The sequence below is a fragment of the Dipodomys ordii genome, unplaced genomic scaffold, assembly GCF_000151885.1.
Source record: "Dipodomys ordii isolate 6190 unplaced genomic scaffold, Dord_2.0 Scaffold27, whole genome shotgun sequence".
Lineage (NCBI taxonomy): Eukaryota > Metazoa > Chordata > Mammalia > Rodentia > Heteromyidae > Dipodomys > Dipodomys ordii.
Window position 1 is genome coordinate 785,553 of NW_012267243.1, and position 27,012 is coordinate 812,564.

Below are 27,012 nucleotides of genomic sequence, written 5' to 3' on the forward strand. Positions count from 1 at the left end.
ACAAATTAGAGTAAGCAACAACCTCTTAACAGCAAAACCTTAATCTAAAAATGAATCCTAATTCCCTCTCATTTTAATCCTCCCATCTCCATCTCAGCCCCCCTAATTCCCAAATGCTGAAACTCTTTTTTGCCAGGGCCCCTTTTGCTTGTTTCCTTTTTACCAGCAACTCCTTCCTCTCTTACCTCCCCTGCTGCACAGCCAGTTCCTAATCTGTGAACAAACTGACCTGCTTCTGTGCTGTGTGTAAGGTGGTGTCTCCTTGATATCTCCCTCCCTCTGTCACACTTCTACTCTGCCTATGGTGTTCCTGTGCTGAGGAAATGTTCTGTGATTGAAAACACTGATGAAGATAGTTCCTGAGCGGTCAGTTTGGGTGATTTCCTTCTAATATTATATGCTGTGTAGTTAAACTCTGACATGAGATCAGTACTCAGTTTCAGATGAAGAGGTTAGATGGTGTTCTGTATGATGGTGTCATATACAATGCTCTGCAATGATGTTTACTTTGGCTCTATATTTGCAAAGGGTCTTCAATTTCATCTGTTTTGTTTTTATATGCATTTACTCCTATCTTAGCAGTTTCAAGGTTTTTTTTTCAGGCTTAAAGTCATTGATGTTCCTCCTTTCTACACAGAAGATGAACACAATGCTCAGCCGCACCTTGTTATATGGTGATATGAAACATGTGAAATTCATGCCAGCAAAGAAGGAAGTTCCTGACCATCCTGAGCAATTTCCATTTCAGCTGAACTGGGTCAGAGCAAATCCTCCAGTGGTAATCATCACACTGTGATATTGAAATAAAAAGAAACAGCAGCTGGACAATGGACAATAGGACTGTGGGGTTTTTTTTCTTTTTGTTTGTATTTTGTCATGGGGCTTGAACTCTTGATCTGGGTGCTGTCCCTGAGCTCTTCAGCTCAAGGAGAGTGCTCTACCACTTGATCCATAGTGCCACTTCCAATTGTCTGATGTTTATTGGAGATAAGAGTCTCTCAGATTTTACTGCCTGGTCTGGATTTGAACCATGATCATTAGATCTCAGCATCCTGAGTAGCTAGGATTACAGGCATGAGCCACCCGGGCCTGGCAGGACTGTGTTTGGATTCACTTGACGGCAAAACATCTTATTTCTACACATATCCTCTCATTAGATTATTTGTACTGCTCATTCCCACAACCCATCCTGTGCTTAGTCTATTCCTTTCATCTCTTTTGTTAATAAGAAAAGCAAATTTTCTCATTCCTCTTCCTTATGAGTTAGAAATTCTGAAATTAGTTAGCTACTTTCCTCAGCAAATTTCTATTGCACTTTTCTCAGGATGATTTATACCGATTAGGTGTTACTCTGTTTCAACTATAAGTTGTGGGCTTCTATAGGCTAAAGATCAAATGCTACTTATTTCTTTGCCAAAAGGAATGCTTAGAGCTCAATATCATATGGGATGACATTGATTTCACTAAAATTCGGTCCTAACAATTGTAAGGTCTGTTCCTGGATGGGGAGCAAACTCCACCCTCCTGGCAGCAAAGTTACCACCCAGTACCTGTGTTACCTAGGCAACTGGCACACCTGGAAGAGGTCATATCTGCATCCGCTGAGGTCACATCTGAATTTGATGTGGCCACACCTTTCTCCACCCATACCCTACATAACGCCTAGCCCAGACCCAGATACTCTTTTTCCCAGCTCTCTTTCCCAGCTCTCTCTCTTTCTTAGCTCTTTCTCAGCTCTTTCCTTCTCTTCTCTTTCCTAGCTCTCTTTTCCCAGGCCTTTCCCAGCTGCATGGATGGCCAACATGGCCTGGTGCCAGCCAGAACGATGAATAAACTTACCCCTTACCTGAATACCACGTGTATGGTGCTGTTCTTATCAGCTACCTCTTTTTAAATACCTAACACCAATCACCAGACCAGTTCATGAATTAAAACATATATTTGTACAGTAACTCTTCTGTGTAGTTCCATCCTCGGGCCATTTTTTTCTTTTTTTATTGTGAAAATACCATACAGAGGGGTTACAATTACATGGGCAAGATAATGAGTACATTTCTTATCAAGCATTATTGCCTGCTCTTTTGTTTCTCCTTTCTATCCCTTCCCATCCCTTCCCATCTCCCACCCTTCCCCGCGCCAAAGTTGTAAAGTTTGTTTATCGATATAATGTCTTGTACATCTCATTGTTGTAATGGTTCCACCTTCCCCTCCACAAATTATACCTACACCAAATGCAGTGAAAACGGGTTATGCGATGGGGGAGGGACATACAAAGCAACAAAGAAATATCTTATAAGTATGTTAGAAACAATAGCAAGAAAGATAAACCATTTGAGTCCTTATCTTGGGGTTCATTTTGCCTACCATCAACTTATCTGACTGTTTCTGCTTGTCTCAGAAATATACTAGTTTTTGCAAATAAGGGAAATCATGGGACTTATGTTTCTTTGGGCCTGGCTTACTTCACTTAATATATTTTTTCCAAGTCTTTTCATTTCCTAACAAATGGGGCAATGCCATTCTTTTTGATGAAAGCATAGAATTCCATTGTGTATATATACCACATTTTCTTGATCCATTCATCTACTGAGGGGCATCTGGATTAGTTCCATATCTTAGTTATAGTAAATAATGCTGCAATAAACATAGTTGTGCTGGTAGCTTTAGTATGGTCTTGTTTGTGATCATTCGGGTAAATGCCCAGAAGTGGGATGGCTGGGTCAAAGGGGAGCTCTATGTGGAGTCTTTTGAGGAACCTCCATACTACTTTCCAAAGTGGTTGAAGAAGTTTACATTCGCACCAACAATGCAGTAGGGTTCCCTTCTGTCCACACCCCCTCCAGCATGTGTTGTTATTAGAGTTCTTGACTTTAGCCATTCTAACTGGGGTGAGGTGGTATCTCAATGTTGTTTTGATTTGCATTTCTTTTATGGCTAGAGAAGTTGAGCATTTCTTCTCGTGTCTATTGGCCATCCTTCTTTCCTCTTCAGAGAAGTTTCTCTTTAAGTCTTTAGCCCACTTATTTATTGGGCAGTTGTTTCTTTGAGGATTCGTTGTTGGGGGATTTAATTTTTTAGTTCCAGGTATGAGACTTGTCTGTAGTATGGCTAGTGAATGTCTTTTCCCAATCCGTGGGCTTTCTATTGATCTTGCTAGCTATGTCCTTTACCATGCAGAAGCTTTGCAATTTCATGCAATCCCATTTGTCCAACATTTCTTTGATTTGTTGTGTTTCTGGGTCTCTATTAAGAAAATTTCAGCCTGTGCCAAGGAGACCTAGGGTTACTCCTATTCCATCCTGTAATATTTTCAGAGTGTCTGCTTTATTGCAAGGTCTTTGATCCATTTGGAGTTGATTCTGGTGCAGGGTGATATATAAGGATCTAATTTTAGTTTTCTGCAACTGATTAACCATTTTTTTTCCAGCACCATTTACTAAAGAGGCTATCTTTCTTCCAATCTATTTTTTTAGCTCCCTTATTGAAGATTAGATGGCTATAGGTCTGTGGTTCATTTTTGGGTCTTTTTGAATTTTAAAATAGTTCATAGACCAAGACTGTTCAAAGTATGTAACATAGTGGTCTGATAGTTTTATATATGTGCATAGTGTGTATTGATTATCTTTCTCATAATAATAACAGATTTGGGTATTGCCCTCTGTAAATTAGATCTACAGAGCATGATCCTCTTCTAATTTAAAGTTTGAGCCCTTAAACCAGATCATCCCATTCCCTACTCACAACCCAATTATTTAAGTTTTATTTTCTTTTATTGTGATGTACAGAGGAGTTACAGTTACATAAGTAAGATAATAAGAGCACTGCTTGTCGAACATTGTTATCCCCACCCTCATTTTCTTTCACTTTCCCTCATCCCTACTTCTCTCCCCGCAAGTTATAGTTTGTTTTCAACACAGTCTCTTGTGAGTATCACTTTTGCATTGGTTCACACTTTGTCCTTTGTCTCACCATTTTCTTATCCCCCATCCCTTCCCCAAATCCAATAATCATTTATTCAAGACACAAGGTACCAAAATTAGAACAGAGATTACAGGAAATAAACCAAAAGGGGGACAGAGAAAAGAAGAAGTTGACACAGTATATGTTACATGGTCATATGTACATACATAGCTATTGAGCTATTGTGACTCTCTTCTAGGAATACCCTAGACATATACTAATTACTTCAAATAAGTGAAACCTTGGAGCTTGTGAGTCTTTGAGTCTGTCTTACTTCACTTAATATGATTTTTTTCCAAGTCTTTCCATTTTCTTATCAATGGGATGATATCATTCTTTTTTATGGAAGCATAGAATTCCATTGTAGATAGATAGATAGATCACATTTTCCTGATCCATTCATTTACTGAGGGGCATCTGGGTTGATTCCATAGCTTACCTATAGTAAATAATGTTGCAATAAATATAGTTGTATTGGTAGCTTTAGTATGGCCTTGTTTGTGATCATTTGGGTAAATGTCCATTAGTGGGTCATAGGAGAGCTCTATGTAGAGTCTTTTGAGGAACCTCCATACTGCTTTCCAGAGTGGTTGAACCAGTTTACATTCCCACCAACATTGTAGTATTCCCTTTTGGTCACATCTCTGCTACCATCTGTTATTATTTCTTTTCTTGATAATGGCCATTCTAACTGGGGTGAGATGGAATCTCAATGTAGTTTTGATTTGCATTTCTTTTATGGACAGAGATGTTGAACATTTCTTCATGTGTCTAATGACTATTCTTATTCTTCTCCAGAAGAGTCTCTTTATTTCTTTAGCTCACTTATTAATGGGATGGTTGTTTCTTTGAGGGTTTGTTATGCGGGGGGCAGTAATCTTTTGAATTTTTGTTTTTTTTTTTGTCAGTTGTGGGGCTTGAACTCTGGGCCTGGGCGCTGTCCCTCAGCTCTTTAGCTCAAGGCAAGCGCTCTACCACTTGAGCTACAGCGCCACTTCCGGTTTTCTGGTGGTTTTATTGGAGATAGGAGTCTCACAGTCTCTCCTGCCCGGGCTGGCTTTGAACCGAGATCCTCAGATCTCAGCCTCCTGAGTAGCTAGGATTACAGGCGTGAGCCACCAGCACCCGGCATAAATTTTTGGTATATTTTTGATATAAGGCTCTGATCTGTTGTATGGCTAGTAAAGATCTCCAATCTGTGGGCTTTCTATTTATCTTGCTAGCTATGTCCTTTGCCATGCAGAAGCTCTGCAGTTTAATGCAATCCCATTGATCCAAATTTTCTTTGATTTGTTGCATTTCTGGATTTTTATTTAGGAAGTTTTGACCTTTGTCAAGGAGTCCTATTGTATCACCTATTCCTTTCTGTAACATTGTCAGGGAATCTGCTTTTAACTTGAGGTCTGTGACTAATTTGTAGTTGATTCTGATGCAGGTCACAACCCATTTCTACTTTCTACTTGACTCTTATAGGAAGTGTTTTTATATCTATATGAGCATATTTAAGATTAAGATTCAGTGCCATGGCAACCATATATTTGAGTTTCAGCAATGAATGACTCCTGGGAAGCTTCTCCACCAAAGCCTCACCGAAAGATTATGCTTTCTGTTTATGGAAACAGTGATTTGTGATATTGCCAAGATGGCAGTGTTTCATAGTATACTGCATTCCTGTTTGCTGGCAGAAATGCTAATGCTGTCAGTGTCAATTATCTCATTCATTGGATATATACTTATGTTTATGCTTTTATCTCAAGTGGAAATAGGAGTAACTGGTGAGTCATCATGACAGTTTCTGTCTCCAAATAACATGGTGATAGTTATGTCAAACCTGGAATATCAATTTTTCCACATCCTACTCTGTCTTCTGGCTCTTACAATTTTCCCACCTCATTAAAAAAATATTCCTGGAACCTTGGAGGGACTGCTACATGTCAGGAAGCTTAAGGGCTGCTAGTTTGCAAAAGTATTTACCAAGACAAGCAAGTAGAAGTAAGAAATTTATTAGGGTATTGCTAAGAGAAGAAGCTAGTAGGTGAATTTCACCAGAGTGTTGCTTCTATGTTGCCATGTGGTAGGCAGAGCTAAGTGAAAGTAAATCACAAGTACACCCTCTGGTGGGAATGTGTGCTGATTCTAGAGGTCCCCAAACAATATTTTATTTGGGTCTGTAGAGATGAAGGTAGTCAGTGCTGGAAAATTGAGTTGCATATCATGGAGTCCTTCTGTGTGTTGAGAGAGGGGTGAGTCTTTAGTATTACTTGCTACACCCCAACATATGAGAATGTGAGATATTGACAAATGCCCTATCTTGTAAATGGGTATAAATGCATTTTTGAGGTAACTTGGTTTAACAGAAATATTGTGGTTTAGAGTTTTGGTGGTAAAATTGGCGAAGGAATTGACTTGAATTATTGTCCCCAGTACCTTCTTTGGTTACTAAGTAAAGTAACTAGGTTTGACTACTAGCCAGCTTGCTTGGAAATGGGGCTGATTGAATCAGCAGATTACTAGGCTTAGCAGACAACAGCAGCTTACTATGGCCTGACAGAACAGGGCAGCCAAGGATGTATCCAGTCATATGGGATATATATCCACAGGAGGAATCAGGTGACTTGCCCTTCAGGAAGACAGCATAACCACTGTCAACAGGTGTTTTATTTTCCATCCCACATGCGTAGGTGCAGTAATGATCCATTTAGGTTGTCTAGGCACCATGAGGCATAATCATATGAATGTCCACATTTAGGGACCATAGATGCATTAGCACATCTTTCATTGGAAGTTGCTTACCAACTGGTGGCATATGACTCTCAAACAGCTACCCCACAGAAGTCCCCATGATCATGGTTTTCTTTTATCAGTGGGTAGCAAGTGGTGGGGGTGGGGTGAGCAAGCAGGGAAGGAGTGGTGGTTAGTGATATCACAACTGGAAAGTTCTTACAGTTACTGTGTCCCTGATCCTCAGCCAGAAATGTTCAGTCTTGACACAGTTTCAGTGTCTATCATCCCCTTGGTAGGATGTAAAGTTTTATTAATGCTCTTGCCTCTGCTAAAGATTAGGGTCTCTGACCAGTCAGCATGGCATTTTCTTCTCACATGCAACACCTGGAGGACTAGTTTTCCCCATAGAATTATTATGAAACAAACTGTACATATTCAGCCTCAAATCATCTCCTTACAAATTACTTATTACAGAACTTTACAATGGCTGCACTTGACAGGCAACATGTAAACTAAACAACCACAATGACTACTCCAGACAGACAGGAAAAGCCATGAAGCTGAGGCTAGAGAAATGATCCCTTGAATGACTTCCACCCTGTTCTCCATGCAGAAGTCTACACAAGGGTTTTCAAACATGACCTATGACATTCCCCTGCTCACTCTGCCCCATAATGATTTTGCGTCTTCTTGGCATAAGAAGAAAAAGTACCTTTATTGTTCTTCACACAGCTTCTTTCCCCTGAGAATAATGCCTTCATTTTCCTCAATTGGTGAATGTATTCTGGATTCCTGTGCTGAAGTAGCATACTTCACCTATTAACAAATACAATTACATGTTATGCATAAATACCTATCATATATTAATATATATGTAAACATAAATGTTCTACCACTTGAGCCACATTTCCCACCCTGCTTTCTGTTAGTTTTGTGAGGGGCGGGGGGGCTGTGTTTTGTCTGTCATAGGACCTGAACTCTGGGCCTGGGCAATGTCCCTCAGTTTTTCTTGTATCTAATTGGAGATAAGAGTCTACAGATTTTCCTGCCCAGGCTGGTTTTGAATCGCAATCCTCATATCTCAGCCTCCTGGTTATTTATTTATTATTTATTTTGGGTCCCGTTGTGGGGCCTGAATTCTGAGCCTGGGTGCTGTCCCTCAGTTCTTCAGCTCAAGGCTAGCACTCTACCTCTTGAGCCACAGCACCACTTCCAGATTTTTTCTTTTTGCTTATGTGGTGCTGAGTAATCAAACCCAGGGCCTCAGGCATGCAAGGCAAGTGCTCTACCACTGGGCTACCTTCCCAGCCCCCTCCTGGTTATTTTTGAGAAAGTATCTTACTAACTTTTTTTTTTTTGCCTAACCTGGCCATAATTCTCATGTGGAGTACCTAGGATTTTAAGTGTGAGCAACTGGTGCCTGTCTTGAGTTCCTTGTATATTTTTAACATGAATTTTTATTAGATATATGATTTGAAAAAATATTCAAAAATGTACATTCTCCTTTTTTTCTTCCATTCTTTCTCCCTTCTTTCTTTCCTTCCTTTCATCTTTTCTTTCCTTTTTCTTTTTCCTTTTATTCTTTCACTGGTCCTGGGGCTTGAACTCAGGTCTTAGGCACTGTCTTTGAACTATTTTGCTCAAGGCTAATGCTCTACCTCTAAAACCACAGCTTCACTACCAGCTTTTTGGTGGTTACTTAAAGATTAGAGTCTCATGGACATTCCTACCTGGTTTGGCTTGGAACCATGGTCCTCAGATCTCAGCCTCCTGAGTAGCTAGGATTATAGGCATGAGCCAACAATACCTGGCCTGAATTCAATTTTCTAATGGTGTCCTTTCACTATACAAGTTAGTTTTTTCACTTAAGGGAAACTAAATCTATTTATTTTTACCCTTGTTGCCAGTAATTTTGTCATCTCAGTCATAAAGTATTTCTAACAGTTTTGGCTTTTAAGCATAGGTCTTTGATTCACTTTCATGTTATTTTAATGTGTAATCTAAGAAATATACCTTGCTTCTTTAATTTTCTCTGTCCATATTTTGAAAATAATTGTACACTTACAAGTGAATGGTTGGGCCACAATTATTGAAAAATCATGTGTACACATTTATGAGTTTATTTCTGTTCAATTTGTTTAAGGATCTATGTGTTTGTACATGTGACAGTAACTCAATTCCTGAAAGGTTGAAGAACATCTTACAATCAGGAATTAGGAGTCCTGCAAGTTTCTTTTCTTTACCACGGTATTTCAGATATTGTGTAAGCTATAAGTCACAACAACAAAATACCTGACAAATGTTAACTTAAAAGGAGGTAAGATTTGGGCTCATGGTTTTAAAGGTTTCAGTCCATAATTGCTCTGAGTGCTTATTTTTGTATGTGTGATCAGGTAGAACATTTTGGTAGAAACATGTGGTACAGAAAAGCTTTTCATCTCCCCTCATGGCACTGAGGAAGCAGAGAGAAATAATAAGACCACCCTTCCAAAAACCAATGAAGCTATGGATTCATAAATAGATAAATCCATTGGTGACATTAGAGATGTAATTAATGACCCAACACTCTCCAAAGACTGCAATTCAGGAACGCTGATGCACTACTAAAGGACTAAGACTTCAACACATGAGCGTTGGGGGGAAATTCTAGATCGATACTATCATAGCAATTACCAAGGATCCCTTAAAATTTCACATGAATTTAACATAGATTTTTTAAATATGTTGATACATTCCACTGTGATTTAATTTATTTTTGTGTGTACTGATACTGAAGCTTGAACTCACATTCACACTAGTGATCTAGCAACTGAGCCACATCTCTACTTCTGTTTTTTTGCTGATAATCTGAGATAAGAGTACTTAGATTGTAATTGGCTAGGACTACAGCTGTGAACCATCAGTAATGGGTTTGATTTAAAAAGGGATTTTATTTATTTTATTTATATTATCTTATTTATACTTATCTATATATCTATTTATATCTATCTATGCATCATTTATCATCTAGAGATAACTGTAGTTTCTGCTTTAAATCATTTAGATTTATAAATAGTTGAAGAAAGTTTAATTAGATATTATATTAGGGAAATTCATTTCCATATCAAAATCATAAGGAGCATTGAGTTTAGATATTTTACAAGAAAACTTTAAAGCAATCCTATTTTCCAATCAGTTAATTTTGCAAAAACCAAATGTAAATAAAAACCAGTGTGAGAAAGATTCACTATTGAATTTTATTTGACTTTAAAGAACTAATACTAATACTCCTCAAACTATTACATAAAATAAAAAGATCTTTAAAAATTCTTTCAATAAATTAGTACTATTTTGCTACCAAAACCAAAACACACACACACACATACAAACACACACATACGTGATATCCTTGATGAATAAAGGTGCAAACATCTTTGCAACAATATCTATGCAAAAATCAATACCATACCTGTAAATGGAGCTTAAAAGTACTTTAAAAGATCATGCATGCCAGGTGCAGGTGGCTCATGCTTATAATCCTCGCTACTCAGGAGGTTGAGATCTGAGGATCATGGTTCAAAGCCAGCCCAGGCAGGAAAGTCCATGAGCCTCTTATTTCCAAATAACCACCAGAAAACCGGCAGTGGCACTGTGGCTCAAGTGGTAGAACACTAGCCTTGAGCTGAAATGCTGAAGGACAGTGCTCAGGCCCAGAGTTCAAGCCCCATTACTAACAACAACAACAACAACAAATCATGCACTGTAATAGTTGGTTTCATTCTAGTAATGCAAGAACTGTTCAACATAATAAATCAAAAACAGAATACAACATACAAATAAATCAAAGATAAAATCATATGAATTCTCTGAGCTATTAGTCAATTTTTGTGCATAATTAAGCATCATTTCATGACAGAATCTCTACAGACTTAGGAACAGAAAGATTGTACCTTAGCATAGTAACTAACTCTAAGCTAACATCATATCAAATGGCAAAAAAAAAAAATTATTTCTAAATCAGGAATGAAGCTCTCAGAATTATTCATCAATATAGAGCTTGGAATTTTAGTCAAAGTAATAAGGCAACTGAAAACAATGAAAGTGATATGAATAGGGAGAGATAAGTCCAATTAATCTTATCTGTAGATAATATTGTCCTGTACTTAGAAAACACAAAAGAAGGCAGAATTAATTAAGATCTGATATCAAATTCAACTAAGTAGTAAGTGTGCAATGTACATTTGAAGATTGTCTTTCTGAACATCAATAATGAAGTCATTGGCAAGGAACAAATTTCATTTTTGTAGCCTGGAGGGAACAAACAACAAAATTTAATCAGGAAGTGAAAAACTACAATATAGGGAAACGAGAGGTGTTTTCTTTGTTTATTCTGTTTTTTTTTTGTTTGTTTGTTTTTTGTTGGTCTTGGGAGCTGAAAACTGCACCTAGGCACTTTCCCTCAGCTCTTCAGCTCAAGGCTAGCTCTCTACCACTTAAGCCATAGAACCACTTCTGGCTTTTTTCTGCTTATGTGGTGCTAAGGAATCGAACCCAAGGCAAGCACTCTACCACTGAGCCAACTTCCCAGCCCTGTTGATGTTGTTTGTGATGTACTTATAATATACTATGTGATTTTTTGTTTCTTTTGTATCTTCTTCCCCCATGGTATAACCCCTCCTTTCTCTGTATTTGATTCCAGTGCCTTACATCTTGTATATACACTTTTATAATTTGGGGAAGGGAAATAACAGAATGCTGAAATAAGGATACAGACTGACCCATTGTAACAATGAGATGTACAAGACACTAAGTTGAAAACAAACTTTACAACTTTGGCTGGGGCATAGTAGGGGGGAGGTGGGGAGGGAGGTGAGGAGGGAGGGGATGTAGGGAGGAAAGGAATGGAAGGGGGAAAACAAAGGAGGGGGTAACAATGCTCATTAGGAAATGTACTCATTACCTTACTCATGTAACTGTAACCTCTCTGTACAACATCTTTACAATGAAAATATATATGAAAAACATTATAAATACTGAAAAATAATACTGAGGAAGATAAGATATTAGGAGATGGTAGAACCTTTTGTGCTCATGTTTTATTGTTAGTATGGTCATACAACTAGAAATCTACAAATTCAATGAAATCTCCATCAAATGAATGCAAAATAAAAAACCCTAAACTTTATATAGAGGTGCAAAGAACTCTTACATACACATGATTGGTGGGAATGTAAAGGCATACAGACATTTTGCAGATCAGAATAGAGGCTCCTCAAAATACACACATACATACATTCATGCATACATAGAAATATATCTGCCATGTACTATACCACTGCTAGGTACTCACTGTAAGGATTAAAGATAACATATATGAGTGATATTTACACATTCCTATTTATGGTAACCCTATTTACAATAGCCAAGATACAGTCTACGTGTTCCTCAGTAAACAGAAGGCTAAACACAATGTGGTGCTTTAATGCAGTAGACGATGGACGCATGTTGTAGAGCAATGGATTAAAGTGGAATTTATCACTTTTAGGAAAATAAATCATACAAAAAATAAAGAAAGGCATTACATGTCTTCTCTCATATGTAGAAATTTAAAATAAAGGAAATTGAATGGACCATAGGAGATAGACTATTATGGATGGGAATTGGAACATGGAGAGTGGATAGGAGGGCAATGAAAAAGGGGTGGATACAATGGAAGCAAGGATACCAGATGTGAGCGTGGAATTGTCACTGTGCAGATCATCAAATGCACAATTAATATGATTACATAATTGTAAGGAAAAAGAAACCGAAATTAAAAATCCAAAAGTATGATGTCATTAACACAATACTTTTTTTAAAAAGTTGAACTTCAAAGTTGAGATGCTTCTCTCCCAAAATTAATGGAGGTAGACATCATTGTAAGTAGGAAATTATAAATTACATTAACGAACTGTTTACCATTAGCAGTAAGTGGAAAAATAATTAACTTGTTTTTTGAGTGTTTTCCAATGAAGTTATTTCCCTTGAGAATTCAAGTAAAACTTTGTCTCTGTTAATTGATTTTATACAGGCCATAAAATTTCTACTCTGGTTTTATAATGCACAGAAAAATTTTATTTACTCTGATTTTAATCCAATGACAGTAAATATAAAATTAGGATGGGTAAGGAAATATATAAAGAGAATATGGATAAGTTTCTTGCTACAACTAACAATACAAGATCAGGAAAACAAGACTTTCATTTTAGTAGCCACAGTTCTTCACAATCTATCTTCCACCTAGCTGAGAAGCTCACTGTTGAAGAAATGATAATTACTAAATAGCATTAAATGTGATGGTTGATGAATAGCTGTGGTTCTCCTGACATCTTTACAGGTAAAGATTAGAATTTTTGATCCTTTTCAGGAAAATGTGTTTGTTCATACATAGACAGTACTGACTATTGGTGAACACGTCTGCTAACCTCAAAAGGCTGAAAAAGTCAACTGTTTTTCATATAGCCACTCACTCCCTCAACACAGAATCCAAGTCTTGTGGCTCTTCTTGAGTTCTCTCTCACTCTTTTCTCTATTACATCTGTGTCTGTCTGTCTGTCTGTCTGTCTGTGTCTGTCTGTCTTTGTCTGTCTCTGTCTCTCTCTAATTTCTTGCTGTCTGGCTTTCTATGCTTCTGTCTCTTTTCCTTTCATGACATAGTTGCTGTGTGTCCTATGGTCTATTCAGTACATAGCTTTGGTTGTACACAAAGGAAGAAAAAAATTTCATGGCAAGAAGTTACAAAACATATTGTTGTAAATGCATGTATATTTGTGAAGTATAATTCCATAAGGGCAATTTCACACTATAGTTAAAGTGGTAAAATCTTGATTTTTAAATAATTACATTATATTCTCAATGATTATGACTAGAAATCAAAGTACAGTGGTTTAGATGATTAGATTATTAATTTGCTTAATGCTAAGGTGGCCAACATGGTTGAAATATTAAAATAGCAGTGCTATTCCACTTATTTGAGATGACTATTTTCCTTAGGGGTCAGCGATGTAAAAGACAAAAGACCTCTTTTTGTTAGTAAAAGAAATAGACAAAATCACTTCTAATTTTAACATATTTGGAAGAAAATGTAAATGTTTAGAAACTTCATAATTTCAGCTTAGGCTGTTGGACAAGTCATCTTAGTTTATTGACTTTTATTTTACTTTTAAGAGATAAAGTAATTTGTTGGACAAAGAGGATTTCTCTAGTGTTTATGATACAATATAAAAAAGTGAGTAAAAATCTCAACTTGAAACCACACATCTGTGTAATTTCCTAGAACAGGTCATGTTTTGAAGAATGTGATGCAGAGTTGCCACATCTAAGAATATTTCACAAAAAATATTCTTGCCAATAGGCATATTTCAGTGGCTCAAATGAAGCATAAGAATTCCAGCACCATCACTGAGCTAATCCTGGTGGGATTTTCCAACTATCCCCAGTCTGAGATTCCCCTCTTCTTCTACTTGGCCAATTGCTTAGGAAATACAGCTGTCTTCGCACTGGTGCTTCTAAATTCCTCTCTTCAGACCCCCATGTATTTCTTCCTCTGCCATCTGGCTTTCCTCAATGTCTCTTTTAGCACGGTGGTAGTACCGAAGATGCTCTTCAATTTTCTTGCAAGCAGGAAAGTGGTATCTTACACATTCTGCCTTGTTCAGACCTATCTCACCTTATTCCTGGAATCAGCTGAATGCTTTCTCCTGGCAGTGATGGCCGTGGATCGCTATGTGGCCATCTGCTATCCACTCAGATACCTGATTCTCATGAACTGGTTTGTGTGTGTGTCACTGGCTTCCGGGGCCTGGATCATAGGGTTTTTTTCTTCCGTGGTTCCTCTCTACTTCGCCATCCTCCCGTTGTGTGGACCTTACACTGTTGACTATATTTTCTGTGAGTTACCCATACTTCTGCATATGTTCTGTGGAGACACGTCCCTGCTGGAAGCCATGATGGCCATAGGAGGGGCTGGCACAGTGCTGGTGCCGTTCACCTTCATTATTCTCTCCTATGTTCGACTCTTGGTGGCCGTGATGAGAACAGACTCAGGGGAGGGTAGGAAAAAAGCCTTTTCAACGTGTGCGTCCCACCTCTCGGTGGTGACAATCTATTACGGAACTGGCTTGATTCGGTACCTGAGGCCCAAGTCACTCTACTCAGCAGAAAGGGACAAACTGATCTGTGTGTTCTATGCAGTTATCAACCCTATGCTGAATCCTTTCATTTACAGCCTGAGGAATAAGGAAGTGAAGGGAGCCATCGCAAGAATCCTAGAGAGAAGCGATCGAATCACATGCTGCAAGCGCTAGATGTTGACTAGTTTGCATTTCTAACAGTTCACACTTCAATTCCGTAAGCTACGCTTTATCAGTAGGAATTGCAGAGGAAGAGGATCAGCGTGCATTTATTATGGACAGTAATTTATGATGTGTAAACTTATCACTCTCAGCTCAATCAAATACTGTCAGTCTAACCATCTACATCTATAGTCACCACGTCATTATTTGCAGTCCCTGTTTCATGTTTTGTTTTCTTTTTATCAAGAAGGCCTCAATTTATTTATTTATTTATTTATTTGTTTGTTTGTTTGCTTGTTTGTTTAGGCAGTCCAGGGGCTTGAATTCAGGGCCTGGGCACTGTCCCTGAGCTTCTTTCGCTCAAGGCTAGCACTCTAGCCTCAGCACCACGTTTGGCTTTTTCCGTTTATGTGGTACTGAGGAATGGAAGACCTCAAATTTTGAGTTGTGAATTCCTAACCTCTGATCAATGCATCTTACTAGGAATGTCAAGATGAAGGTGAGTCTCAGCTCTTCCTCAAAATAAAGGAAGAGCAAGGAAAGCTTTGAAATGAACCTTATCCAATTTTATAAGATGCAAGTACAGTTAAAGTTACTCATGAGAATTTTCAAAGGAGTATAGACTTCTGTTTTGAATTTTCAAATTTTTATTTGCCTGCTTGTTTTGTATAATTTTAGGAACAGTATGTGCTTCCCTTAAATATAAAACTAAAATATATTCTTCTCAATTGCTTTAATTTAAATTTAAATTACCCAATGAGACAAAGGTCAAAGGGCGAACCAATACAACAGTAATATTCATAAGCTAATATGTTGGAAATGAGCTATACAATTGGGGGGTAGCAGTGGGGGAGAGAAACCGGGAGAAAAATAATGGAGGAGAATAACAAGTTTGATTAAAAAATGTACTTATTTCTTTATATATGTAACAGTAACATCTCTGTACATCACCTTGAAAATAAAATAAAATTTAAAAAATTCCCATTCATCAGGAAGACAGTTCATTTAAATAACTAATAGCAATAATTTTATTAATTTACTTGTATATATTTAAACAGTTACTTTATAGATGGTTAGACAATTTGACTACAATATATTAACAAATTTAATATTTCAAAAGGCTGTATACTAATTATTTTAATATTGCTGAATTTGGAGACTGCAGATTTAATTACAGGTTCAATTATTCTCTTTACATAAGTTTCCTCTTGAAAAGTCAGGAAATGTGTGTGTTTGTGTGTATTTGTGTGTGTGTGTGTGTGTGTGTGATTTTAAAGGTAAACACATATAGTCCTATGCCATAATAACACAATATTGGAACAATAGATGTTGTAGGTACTCTCATATTTGCCAGTGAGTGAGAACAATTCCTCCCTGAAATGTGCAATTGCGCTTAAAAGTAATATGTTGCCAATCCACTCAATATACAACATTTTCTCTTTCGTAATCACTGTTAGAGTTGATGTTCCTATAGAAGTGGATATTTTCTTTAATATATTTTATGTAACAATATTTAACTTCATATTTTAAGGCCAGAGAAACTGGATATCCTAGGTGAATGTGTCTTGCAAATGAGTAACAACTCTTCCCTGGAGGGAGCCATTTGGTTTTTCTTGTGAAGACACAGATGCCAAGAATCTCCCTTTTTTTTTTTTTCTGTAACAGAGTATGGTGTGTGTGTGTGTGTGTGTGTGTGTGTGTGTGTATGTGCCAGTCTTGGGATTTGAACTCAGAAACTGGGTACTGACTCTGAGCTTTTTTGTTCAAGGCTAGCATTTTACCACTTAAGCCACAGCTCCACTTTGCACTTTTTAGAGGTTAAGTAGAACTAAGAGTCTCACACACTTTTCTGCCAGGGCTAACTTTGAACTACAATCTTCAGACATAGCCTTCTGAATAGCTAGAATTACAAGTATGAGCCACTGTGCCCAGCTTTTGTTATACTTTGTATAATGTCAATAAAAGTAGAAGAGAAGAAAATATTAATTTGGAATAAGAATGAGGTGACTGAATTATAACCCGTGTCTCCTGTGTAACATTAAATAAAAATGTGTGAATAGTTTTGTGCATTTTAAATTATGTTTCACTCTTCAATGATTACCTGTGAGTGGCTTTTTTGACAGCTACATTATGATAGAGGTGGTCCAAACATCACTATCTCACTAATATGATTATGTAAGTAGTAAGGCATCATTTATTATTCTCATAAACATAACTCCAGCCATAAATAATCCTGAGAAAATGTTTCCAAAGAGATAGCCCTATAAATAGAATCAGACATGAATGAAATCATGACTTTGTAAGCACAGTAGGCTTCATCTTATTATTGACGTTACTGACTAGCTTATTTTTAATTCATTGTAAACATATTTTATAGTTCTAATTAATATCACTTTCATGATTTCAGTCATCAAGAATGATCAATGAGGCTGTGGTGGGGGTTAAGTAAATCTAGAGTTGGTATACATGCCATGTAAATGTTGTGTTCACTTTTTAAAAATAACAATGTACTAGGCTTACACTTGGAATCCTAGCCAGTCAGAAACTTGAGATCTAAAACATTGACTCTTAAAGTCAGCTGGATCAGGAAAGTCTCCACCTCCAAAATAACCTGCAAAAAGCAAGATTGGAGTCCCCAGAGGTAGAGTGCCAACCAGGAAAGCAAACATAGCAAGTTCAAAGCCCTGAGTTCTCAATACCAGTTAAAAAATTGAGTTTGGTAAGATGGTATTTAGATAGCACTGCATAAATTGTAAACTAGCATATTTTACATAATATAAAAGAATACTAAGCAAGATTTAAAAATTATGTCTTTTACAGGTTGACTCATTGTAACAATGAGATGTACAAACACTATGTTGAAAATGAACTTTACAACTTGGGGTGGGAGAGGGAGGAGTTGGGGAGGTAGGGAGGGAAGGGATCGTAGGGGGAAAACAAAGGAGGAAGTAACAATGCTGAAGAGGAAATATACTCATAACTTTACTCATGTAACCCCTCTGTACAGTATTTTTACAATAAAAATATGAAATTATGTCCTTATAAGCCCCCAAGTGATCAAAATTAATTCCAATGAAATTTAAATTTAAAAATGCTTAGATACTTCTAAATAGGAAATTTCTTTTTTTTTAACAAATATAAATTCTGTAATAACGTTTGGAATTGTTCATTTAAAAAGACATGCCCAACCATGTTTTCACTAAGTACCAAAATGGCAGATGAATTGCAAAAAAAGTCTGTGTTAAATAGGAAATTTCTAAGAGCATAAATCCATATATTTTCCAGTGATTCTCAATGGTTATTATTTTGGAGGCCTCATTAATAAATACAAAATACATTAATTCAGCTTCTTATACACATTTAAATTGGGGGGGATAATCTAAATTTACATACATTTTACACTTGTCAATATCTCATTAATTTATTTTTGAGTGTGGTTAGACAAAATTGACATCAAAAATAAATAGCAGACTGACTATTGGGAAAACACAGACAAACTTAAACAATTTTCTAAACAGAAACAGGTCTGTTACAAAATAGAGAAGAAAGTGTAATTATCAAAGGAAGAAGCAGAGCAAAGTTAATTTCCTTAGGGACTAATTAGGAGAAACTTTTGGTATCAGTGATCATTGCAATTGAAATTTTAATAAGATCCCAGAAAGAAAATAAGTTTCTTAATTGTATTGCCAAGGTGATGTGCACAGGACTTACAGTTACATAAGTAAGGTAACAAGTATATTTCATGTTGAACTTGTTATCCTCTCCCTCATTTTCTCCTACTTTCCCTCTCCCATCCCTCCAAGTTTTTTTTTATATCATTTTGAAAATATTATCTTGTGAATATCACTGTTGCATTAGTTGTTTCTTAATTTTTAAAAGAAGTTTCTTGATTTTGGGCTAAAACTTTATTTTCAAATTAACACAGCTTCTTAAAGGCTTAGACATGATACTGGATCTTTCAGTGGAGCCAGTTAAAGCACTTGCAGGTAGTTGCACAGCCAAATAAATTAATGCAATACAAACATATTAAATAAATTAAGCAACAGAATGACTAAATTGTTCCTTTCTAGTTTACAAAGTAGGCAGTGGTATGTTTCTGTGCATGAAAGATTTGGGTTTAGCAACCTGTCTCTCCTTGTGGGTTCTAATTAAGTTAACATATAATTATGGCTGAATATATAAAGGCAAGTAAATATTTGGTGTTTGCCAGCATTACATTACCAATTAGAAGTAATTGCCAAGGTTGCAAATAGTAACAATGTATTGCCTCAAATATACTTTATTATATTAAGCAAACTATTTTAAAATTTGTTTTGCAACTTTTGTAAGTTACATATGAAAACCATGATACCAATTTGCTGTATACAATATGATGCTTTGGCATATGAATATATTATAAAATGATTGTCACATAGCCATCATCTTGCATATTTTCTTATGTGGTAAGAATATTGAAGATCCTCACAGATATGATTCCATCCCCAAAATAACTAGCAAAATGCCGGGTTAGAGGTATGACTCAAGTTATAGAACACCAGCTTAGTGAAGAAGCCAAATATTTTCACTGAATACATGGTCCTAAGTTCAACTCATGGTACAAGAAAATAAAGATTGTGAAATTTATGTAATCTCTTAATCTCAGTAAAAGTTATTTTAAAAGAGTAAAAGGGGAGGGGAGGGAGAGAGCACTGGCTTTTAGGGGACAATCTGTGGGACCATGGGGACAAGGTTGCCAAAGAAAAAGAAAGAAAATAAGGATTACAAGTTTTGCTACAGTCTTAGAGAATTATGAATATTATTTTGTGGCATAACATGTAGTATTGAGATTCGTGCTTTTGTAAGTTTTCTGCTATCAATTTGCAGAGTTTGTTTCCATTGAAAAACTCCTTTTAGCAACTCGTATAGCACAGGCTTGGTGGTGATGATCTCTCCTGACTTTTGTTTAGGGAGGTTTTCTCCTTCCACATTTCTGAGAGACAACATTACTGGATGAAAGACTTTTGATTGACACATTTTCTTCAGAGTTACAACATGTGACTCTCGTGCTCTTCAGAAGCTCTGTGGAGAAGTCTACTGACTAGATTGAAAGTGATCTTGCTGCGGTGGCGCATGCAGCCTTGTCATCCTAGCATTCAGGAAACAGTGCTGGGAGGACCATGAATTTGTGGCCAGTGTGGAAAGAATCTGTCTCAAAAAAGAAAACACTCAGAGCTTGAAAATTAGAATTAGATTTCTATGCCATGCAAATAAAAACTAAATACAGCTATATGTAGACAAAATAGACTTTACATTGAAAAATTTCTAAACAAAAGAATATATATTACAAGATAATAAAGGGGGGACTCAATCAAGAGTATGTAACAATAACAATGTCTATTATCTCTGTTCAACATCAATTGGAGTACATATTATATAGAGCCTATATTAAAGGATCTGAAAGGAGAGATTGTGATACAAAGATAATAGAACATTTCAATACTGTGCTTAGAATTCAGAAAATAAAGAAATACAGAAACATTGTCCTTGAAAATGTATTAGAATAAGTATTACTAACAGCGATATGCATACGGTTCACAAAATCAAACAAAACACACATTATCCAGGACACATAGTAGGTAGCTTAGCCACAAAGAAGTTGAATAAATGTACAAAGGTTGAAGTAATATTGCCTTCTTTGATCATAATGATCTTTCTCATGGTATGAAACTAGAAATTCTCACTCCAGTCAGACTGGCCATCATCAAGAATATAAAAACAACCAATGTTGGTGAAGATGTGGGGGAAAAAGACCCTGATACACTATTGATGGGAAAGTAAACTAGATCTATGTAAATCAGGAAGGAGATTCTTCAATTACAAAAACTAGAACTACTCTAGAATCTTACAATATCACTCTCGGGAATTTCTCTGAAGGAATAGAAGTCAGGATATATAACAGAGGCCCCTGCAAACCCATGTTTATTGCTGAACTAGTCACTATAGCAAAGCTGTGGGAACAGCCAGATGCCCTACATCTGATGAATCGATCAAGAAAATACAGTTTTTATTTTTTGAATATTATTTTCTAGACTATTATTGGGCCATAAAAGAATGAAATTATTTCATTTACAGGGAAATGAATGGATCTGGAAATCATTATATTAATTGGGTTCAGAAGAATAGATTCATCTTCAAACTAAATGTCCATCAGAGGATAAATGTATAAAAATAATTTGATGTCTGCCTCATGAAATAACATTTAACCCTAATAGAGAAGAAACAATGTAAGGACAATATGGTTGAATCTAGAGGAAATTAGGCTAGATGAAATAAGCTAGATCCAGAAAGATAAAATGCTGCTAGTTTTTACTCATGTATAAAATCTAAAAGAGTGAAACTCAAAGCAGCAGAGTGGAATAGTGTTTTGTGAGGACAATAAGGAGATAAAATAGTGCAGAGCTCATTTAAAACGGGCTAACAAGTTCTTACTTGGTTTCCTTCATTTTGGGGAGTATATTGCACAGTATGGTGAAGATAGTGTATACATTTCAACATTACCAAAAGTATATTTGAAATAATCAAACTATGACAAATAACTTGTTAGTATTATGACTATATTATTTGAAAGCATTAAAAATCTACAAATATCTTAGTCTTATTTAATTATCTGACATTAAAACATATATCATAACATCTCTATGCCATTAATACATTTAATTGTCAATATTAAATACATGCACGTGCATGCACACACACTTACACCACATATCATAAGTCATCATTTTTGTTAGATTGGAAACGTTGGTATCTCATAAATGACTTAATTTATTTTATCACCCAGTTCATCTCAACTGGTAAAACTGATTCTGTTTAAAGTCCTTGCCTTATATTTAAAAATTTAACAAACTACATATTTATGTGTGAGAATATTGGGTCAAAATTTACAAAAGTGCTTTTCCTGATCTGATTAAGTTTTCTGGGAAAGCTATGTAATCATTACTTATATAGAAAGTTCTCATAAATATCCTTACAGTAACTGGCTCCATTCCACATTGTTTAATAATTGTACTTTCTTGGCTGTATATACTTGTGCATGGTTCCAGCAACAGAATTGTTTTCAAAATAGTTTAAATTTTCTTTGTTGCTTTGTACGTCAATCCTTTTCTTTTGACCACTGAAAAAGCTATTTCCAACTGGAGAAGAGCACTGGAATAAGAATGATCACATATCATTAATTGAAGGCGTGAAAATGAATAGAAAATACAGCAAATAACGGGGAGCTGGTGGCTTATACCTGTAATCCTGGCTACTCAAAAGACAGATTTGAAGATTTCAGTTTACAGCCAGCCCAGGTGAAGAAAGTATATGAGACTCATCTCCAGTTAATCACCCAAAAACGAAATGGATCTGTGGTTCAAGTGCTAAAGTGCTAGCCTTGAGCAAAAAAGCTCCAGGACAGTGCCCAGGCCCTGAGTTCAAGCCTCAGGACCAGCATGCACACATACACACACACACACACACACATACACACACACACACACACACACACATACCTGCTATAGATTAGTAAATTCATGATTTGACATTGAAGCAAGTCTTAGTCTTTAATTGAACAGTTAGTCTCACAAACACATTCCTTAGTTTTTTTCATGTGACGTTAGAAAAAACTATCATTTCAAGATTCTCAAATGTGGAGAATGTCATGATTAAGGTAAGATGTTCAACATTTGACTGTGTTTTAGACAGTTCATAGCTAAAAATATGTTGTAATTATATCACAAAGCTAATGAGTTTCAGATTGACATGCCAATATTCTAGCTATATATAAAAGAAGCCTTAGAGACTTTTCACCAGAAACATATCTAATTACACTAGTGTGCAATTCTATTTTTTTACTTAGTATAAAATTTGTGAAATTAAAAAAAATTAAATAAATAAAATAAAATTTGTGGACAAACAGCACAGGAATGAAATAAAAAATTAATTTTATTTATAGTTAACTAGCATGTTAATCTTCTTTCTCCCTTAAGACCCTTACCTCTCTCTATATGTAGCATGGAGAATATGCACCTGATTATAGATTTGGACTCAAGTTTTTGAAAAAATATTTTATGTCATTTTTTTCTATATTATTAGTAAAGATTGATTGACCCAGGCACCAGTTTTGCTTGGCTAATTTAGGTTCAAATTAGGTGCATGAAGGAAATTTTATTATCTACCTCTGAAAGATTTATTTCATAAACTAGATTTTAAGGATTTCCCAAAGTAGTGTTACTGCTTCCATAGACATAAATAATTTGAATTTATTTTATGTATCACCTTCTGATAGTCAGCAGAATATTCAAAGGCATTATTGAAAATCATAGCATAACTAAAGTTTTTGTATATGCAATTTGATAAATTAAATTGCAGAATATATAAATTGGTGTCAAAGTCACCAGTATTTTTTATATATTATATCCATTTCCAATAAATGTATGTATATTATGAGGACAATTCAATTGTATAAAAAATGTTTTCTATTTTCCAGTCCATTAGTGTGACAAAAAATAAAGCCTCAATTCACTGCTCAGAAATATTATGTAGAGACAGAAAGCTTTATAAAATTGCATTTTAGCTCCTGATCTTACTCTGTATTTTTTATCAGATAATATTGAATCCCCTGAAGAAATCTCCAAATGAACTTTAATAGAAAAGTAGCCTATTCCTGATAATGGAGCAAAGAAAATGACACTGGTTTGGGAAAGGAGCTTGGGAGGAAGGAGAATGCTGGAGGGAAGGACTGACCAAGATGTATGGTATATGTAAATGCACATGTTAAATCTGGCACCCACAGCTAGCACATATAATTGTAACTACTTGAGAGGATGAGATTTGAGGACTAAGGTTTGGAGCAAGCTTGGCCAGACAAATCTGAATAACTCTTATTTTCAATTAAGCAACAAAATGCCGCAAGTGGAGACGTGACTCAAATGGTAGAGCACCAGCATCAGTAAAGAAGTTAATAGAGCTCTCATGACTCTTCTACAAGTAATTGATGCTAACAATTATACTGATGTCTTTGCTACCCTAAAGTGATTATATATTTCCATTTTGAATTCTTAAAATGTCTTTCAGTCCAATCACTCACTATAAAGTTAATTTACATCATAAAACAATTCCCTAGAATCTTCTTTTCATAAGAATTTCATTCACCTGATTTATTTTAGGAAAATATTAATCTATTATTATTATTAGCTTTATGTTATACATAAATATGTTGCTAGTGTAGATTTGATAATGCTAATGAAATCATAACAATACAGTCCTAGTTACATAGCATCCTTTTATATACCAAATTAAAATCTTAAAAAAAATCACACAGGGTACATCTGCACAATAAAAGTTTGCAAGCTACATTTTTAATATGAAGTCAATAGAAAAATAAAATAATTTATTGATTCATTTAGTGGAAATAGTTATTTTAATTTTAATTTTTGAGGGGACAATCTCACTGCTATTAAAGAATTAATCATATTTATAATACTTTTGAAAAATGCAACATATTTAGTCTTCATTTCCACAGAGACTTAGTACTTTTCTCAAGTGGCTGTGACAGTTTGCTTGGTAGAAATGAGTACAATATTCAAAATTATCTGAAAGACATGGGCTGCTCTCACATTTTATTCTGTTGTGCTCTATGATTTTAACTTTGTTCCTGCTCTTCTGATGCTCATCTGCAATGTCAGAGCCATAATTGCTAACCAACCACACAGTTTCAGAGAAAGATCTCTTAGTTCCCCGGAACCAGGGATTTTCATTTAGATTTGGAGCTAGTACTATACAGGCAAAGAAAGGTCTAAGGAAACTCCAAGGGAATTCATATATAGAACCCAGTCTTCTATTCCCTACTGAAATGCCTGCTATTGGCTTCATGTCATACTTATTCTTTTCTATAGTTACTGTGTGGATAGCCAAGAGAAAGAAATTATACTTTTTAAAAAAAGAAATACTGGATAAAAATCTTAAATAATTATAGGCATGACATTTGTGCATAATCCTAATAGTTAGCACTTGGGAGGCAAAGGTAGGAAGGTCATAACTTTTAAGCCATATGTCTCAAAAATATATGTACCAGAGAGATTTTTAAGATTATCTACTTTGTTTTTTTTAATTATTCTTAACAATTACTGATATGAAATTCTGAGTGCAAAAAGGCTTACAAATAAACTGCATAATATTAAGACAACTAATTTCTTAAGGTGTCATAAATGCATTTTCATATGTAATAGTTAATTATTAAGACAACTAATTTCTTAAGATGTCATAAATACATGTTTCCTACGAAAAAGTCAATTACTGGTGGCCCACAACTGTAGTCCTAGTTACTCAGGAGGTGAAGATCTGAGGATCATTGTTCAAAACTAGGCTGGGTAGCAAAGTCTGTGAGCCTCTTATCTCCAATTAACCACCTAAAAAGCCAGAAGCTGAGCTGTGGCTCAAGTGATATTAGCCTTGAATGAAAGAACTGAGGGATAGCAACCAGTCCTTGAATTCAAGCCTTAGGTCCAGCACACAATGAATGAATGAATGAATAAATATAGTTAATTATAAAATGCAAAAAGACAAGTAATTCTCCATTATACTAAGATATTAAATGAGGTAATATATTATAAAGTGACAGCAAACAACTTATGTTGACAGAAACCCATACTAAAATCTGTCCCATAATATGTACTTTATTATACGCTCATCACTTTTGAATGGAGCCAGAGGGCTGGGGTAGATGGTTCATAATAAAGAACTGCATGCTCCAAATTGTGGAACAATGTTGACTCATGCAGAGGATATAGTGTGTGTGTGTGTGTGTGTGTGTACGCACGCATGTGTGTGTGTGCCATTCCTAGAGTTTGAACTCAGCCTAGGGGCTATCCCTGAGGTATTCTATTCAAGACTAGTGCTCTACCACTTGTACCACAGCTCTACTTTTGGCTTTTTGCTAGTTAAATGGAAATAAGAGTATCACAGATTTTTCCTACCTGGGTTAGCTTTGAAATGGGGTCCTCAGATCTCAGCCTCCTGAGTAGCTAGGATTATAAGCATGAGCTACTGTACTCCAGTATTTACAACAGCTGATTTCCAAGTTGACAATTGAACAATTTACTTGCTTTTCCCCCCTTACTATAGAATAATCTCAATGCATTCTTTAATAGCACAGAGGTTTTTAGCATGGGGTTGGTAGATGAAAAGTTGATGATGTTCAGTGATCTCTCTGTGGACACCTGCCATCCTCTGAACCTTACCATTATGATGAGCTCAGGCTCTTTGATAATGAGGTGACCTCAAGGTTCATGAGCTGTGAGATGCATCATGGCCATTCTCTGTGCCAGAGAATATATATTATATATATATTAAATATGTAATATATTATACATTATAATACATTAAAATATAACATATAATATATATTAAATTATACTGAATATTATACATGATATAGATAATTAAACAGATATTGCCATTAGAAATTGGAGAAAGATGAACACATGTAGATGGGTAAAAAATAGCTCTGTGTATTGGATCTCTGTTGTTTACTCTCTCACTACTCCAATCTTGGAACCATTAGCGCAAAGCCAATTTCAAACTATTCTATACACAATAGTTTTAAATATTTTTCTAACAAGTAGATCTTTAGTTGTTTAGAGCCTATCTTTTTTGCATATTTCATGACACTACCCACAAACATCTGTTAGATATAGATAGGGAAAACCCATAGCTTTAAAGAGTCCTCCCTAACTTTTGTCTAGGAACTCTGCTGGGAGGCATCCTTGAAGTCTGTATGTTCCCTCCCATTTCCTCTCCAACTGAGAGATCTCTTACCTCCCTGTCTTTCTGGATAGTAATCCTTTGTTTTATTCAGTGGCACTGGGTGGTTTATGCTTCAGAGACTTGTAAAACCAGCCAATCAGCATTGCCTAAATACGTGAGCTACTGCTATCTATTGGTTGTTGTATTTGCTTCCTTGTTATGATACTACTAGAGTCTTTCACATGTTGGA

General features: G+C 35.8%; 1 protein-coding gene across 1 annotated transcript in view; it reads left to right on the plus strand.

Annotated features, from left to right (window-relative positions):
* Trim58 (tripartite motif containing 58) overlaps positions 1–27,012 on the plus strand; it is a 66,758-nt gene that overhangs the window by 13,298 nt on the left and 26,448 nt on the right. The window contains exons 5-6 of the mRNA XM_013015438.1: positions 603–792; positions 14,057–14,997. Of these exons, the coding sequence (XP_012870892.1) occupies positions 603–792; positions 14,057–14,997 (1,131 nt within the window). The remainder of the gene's footprint in view (positions 1–602; positions 793–14,056; positions 14,998–27,012) is intronic.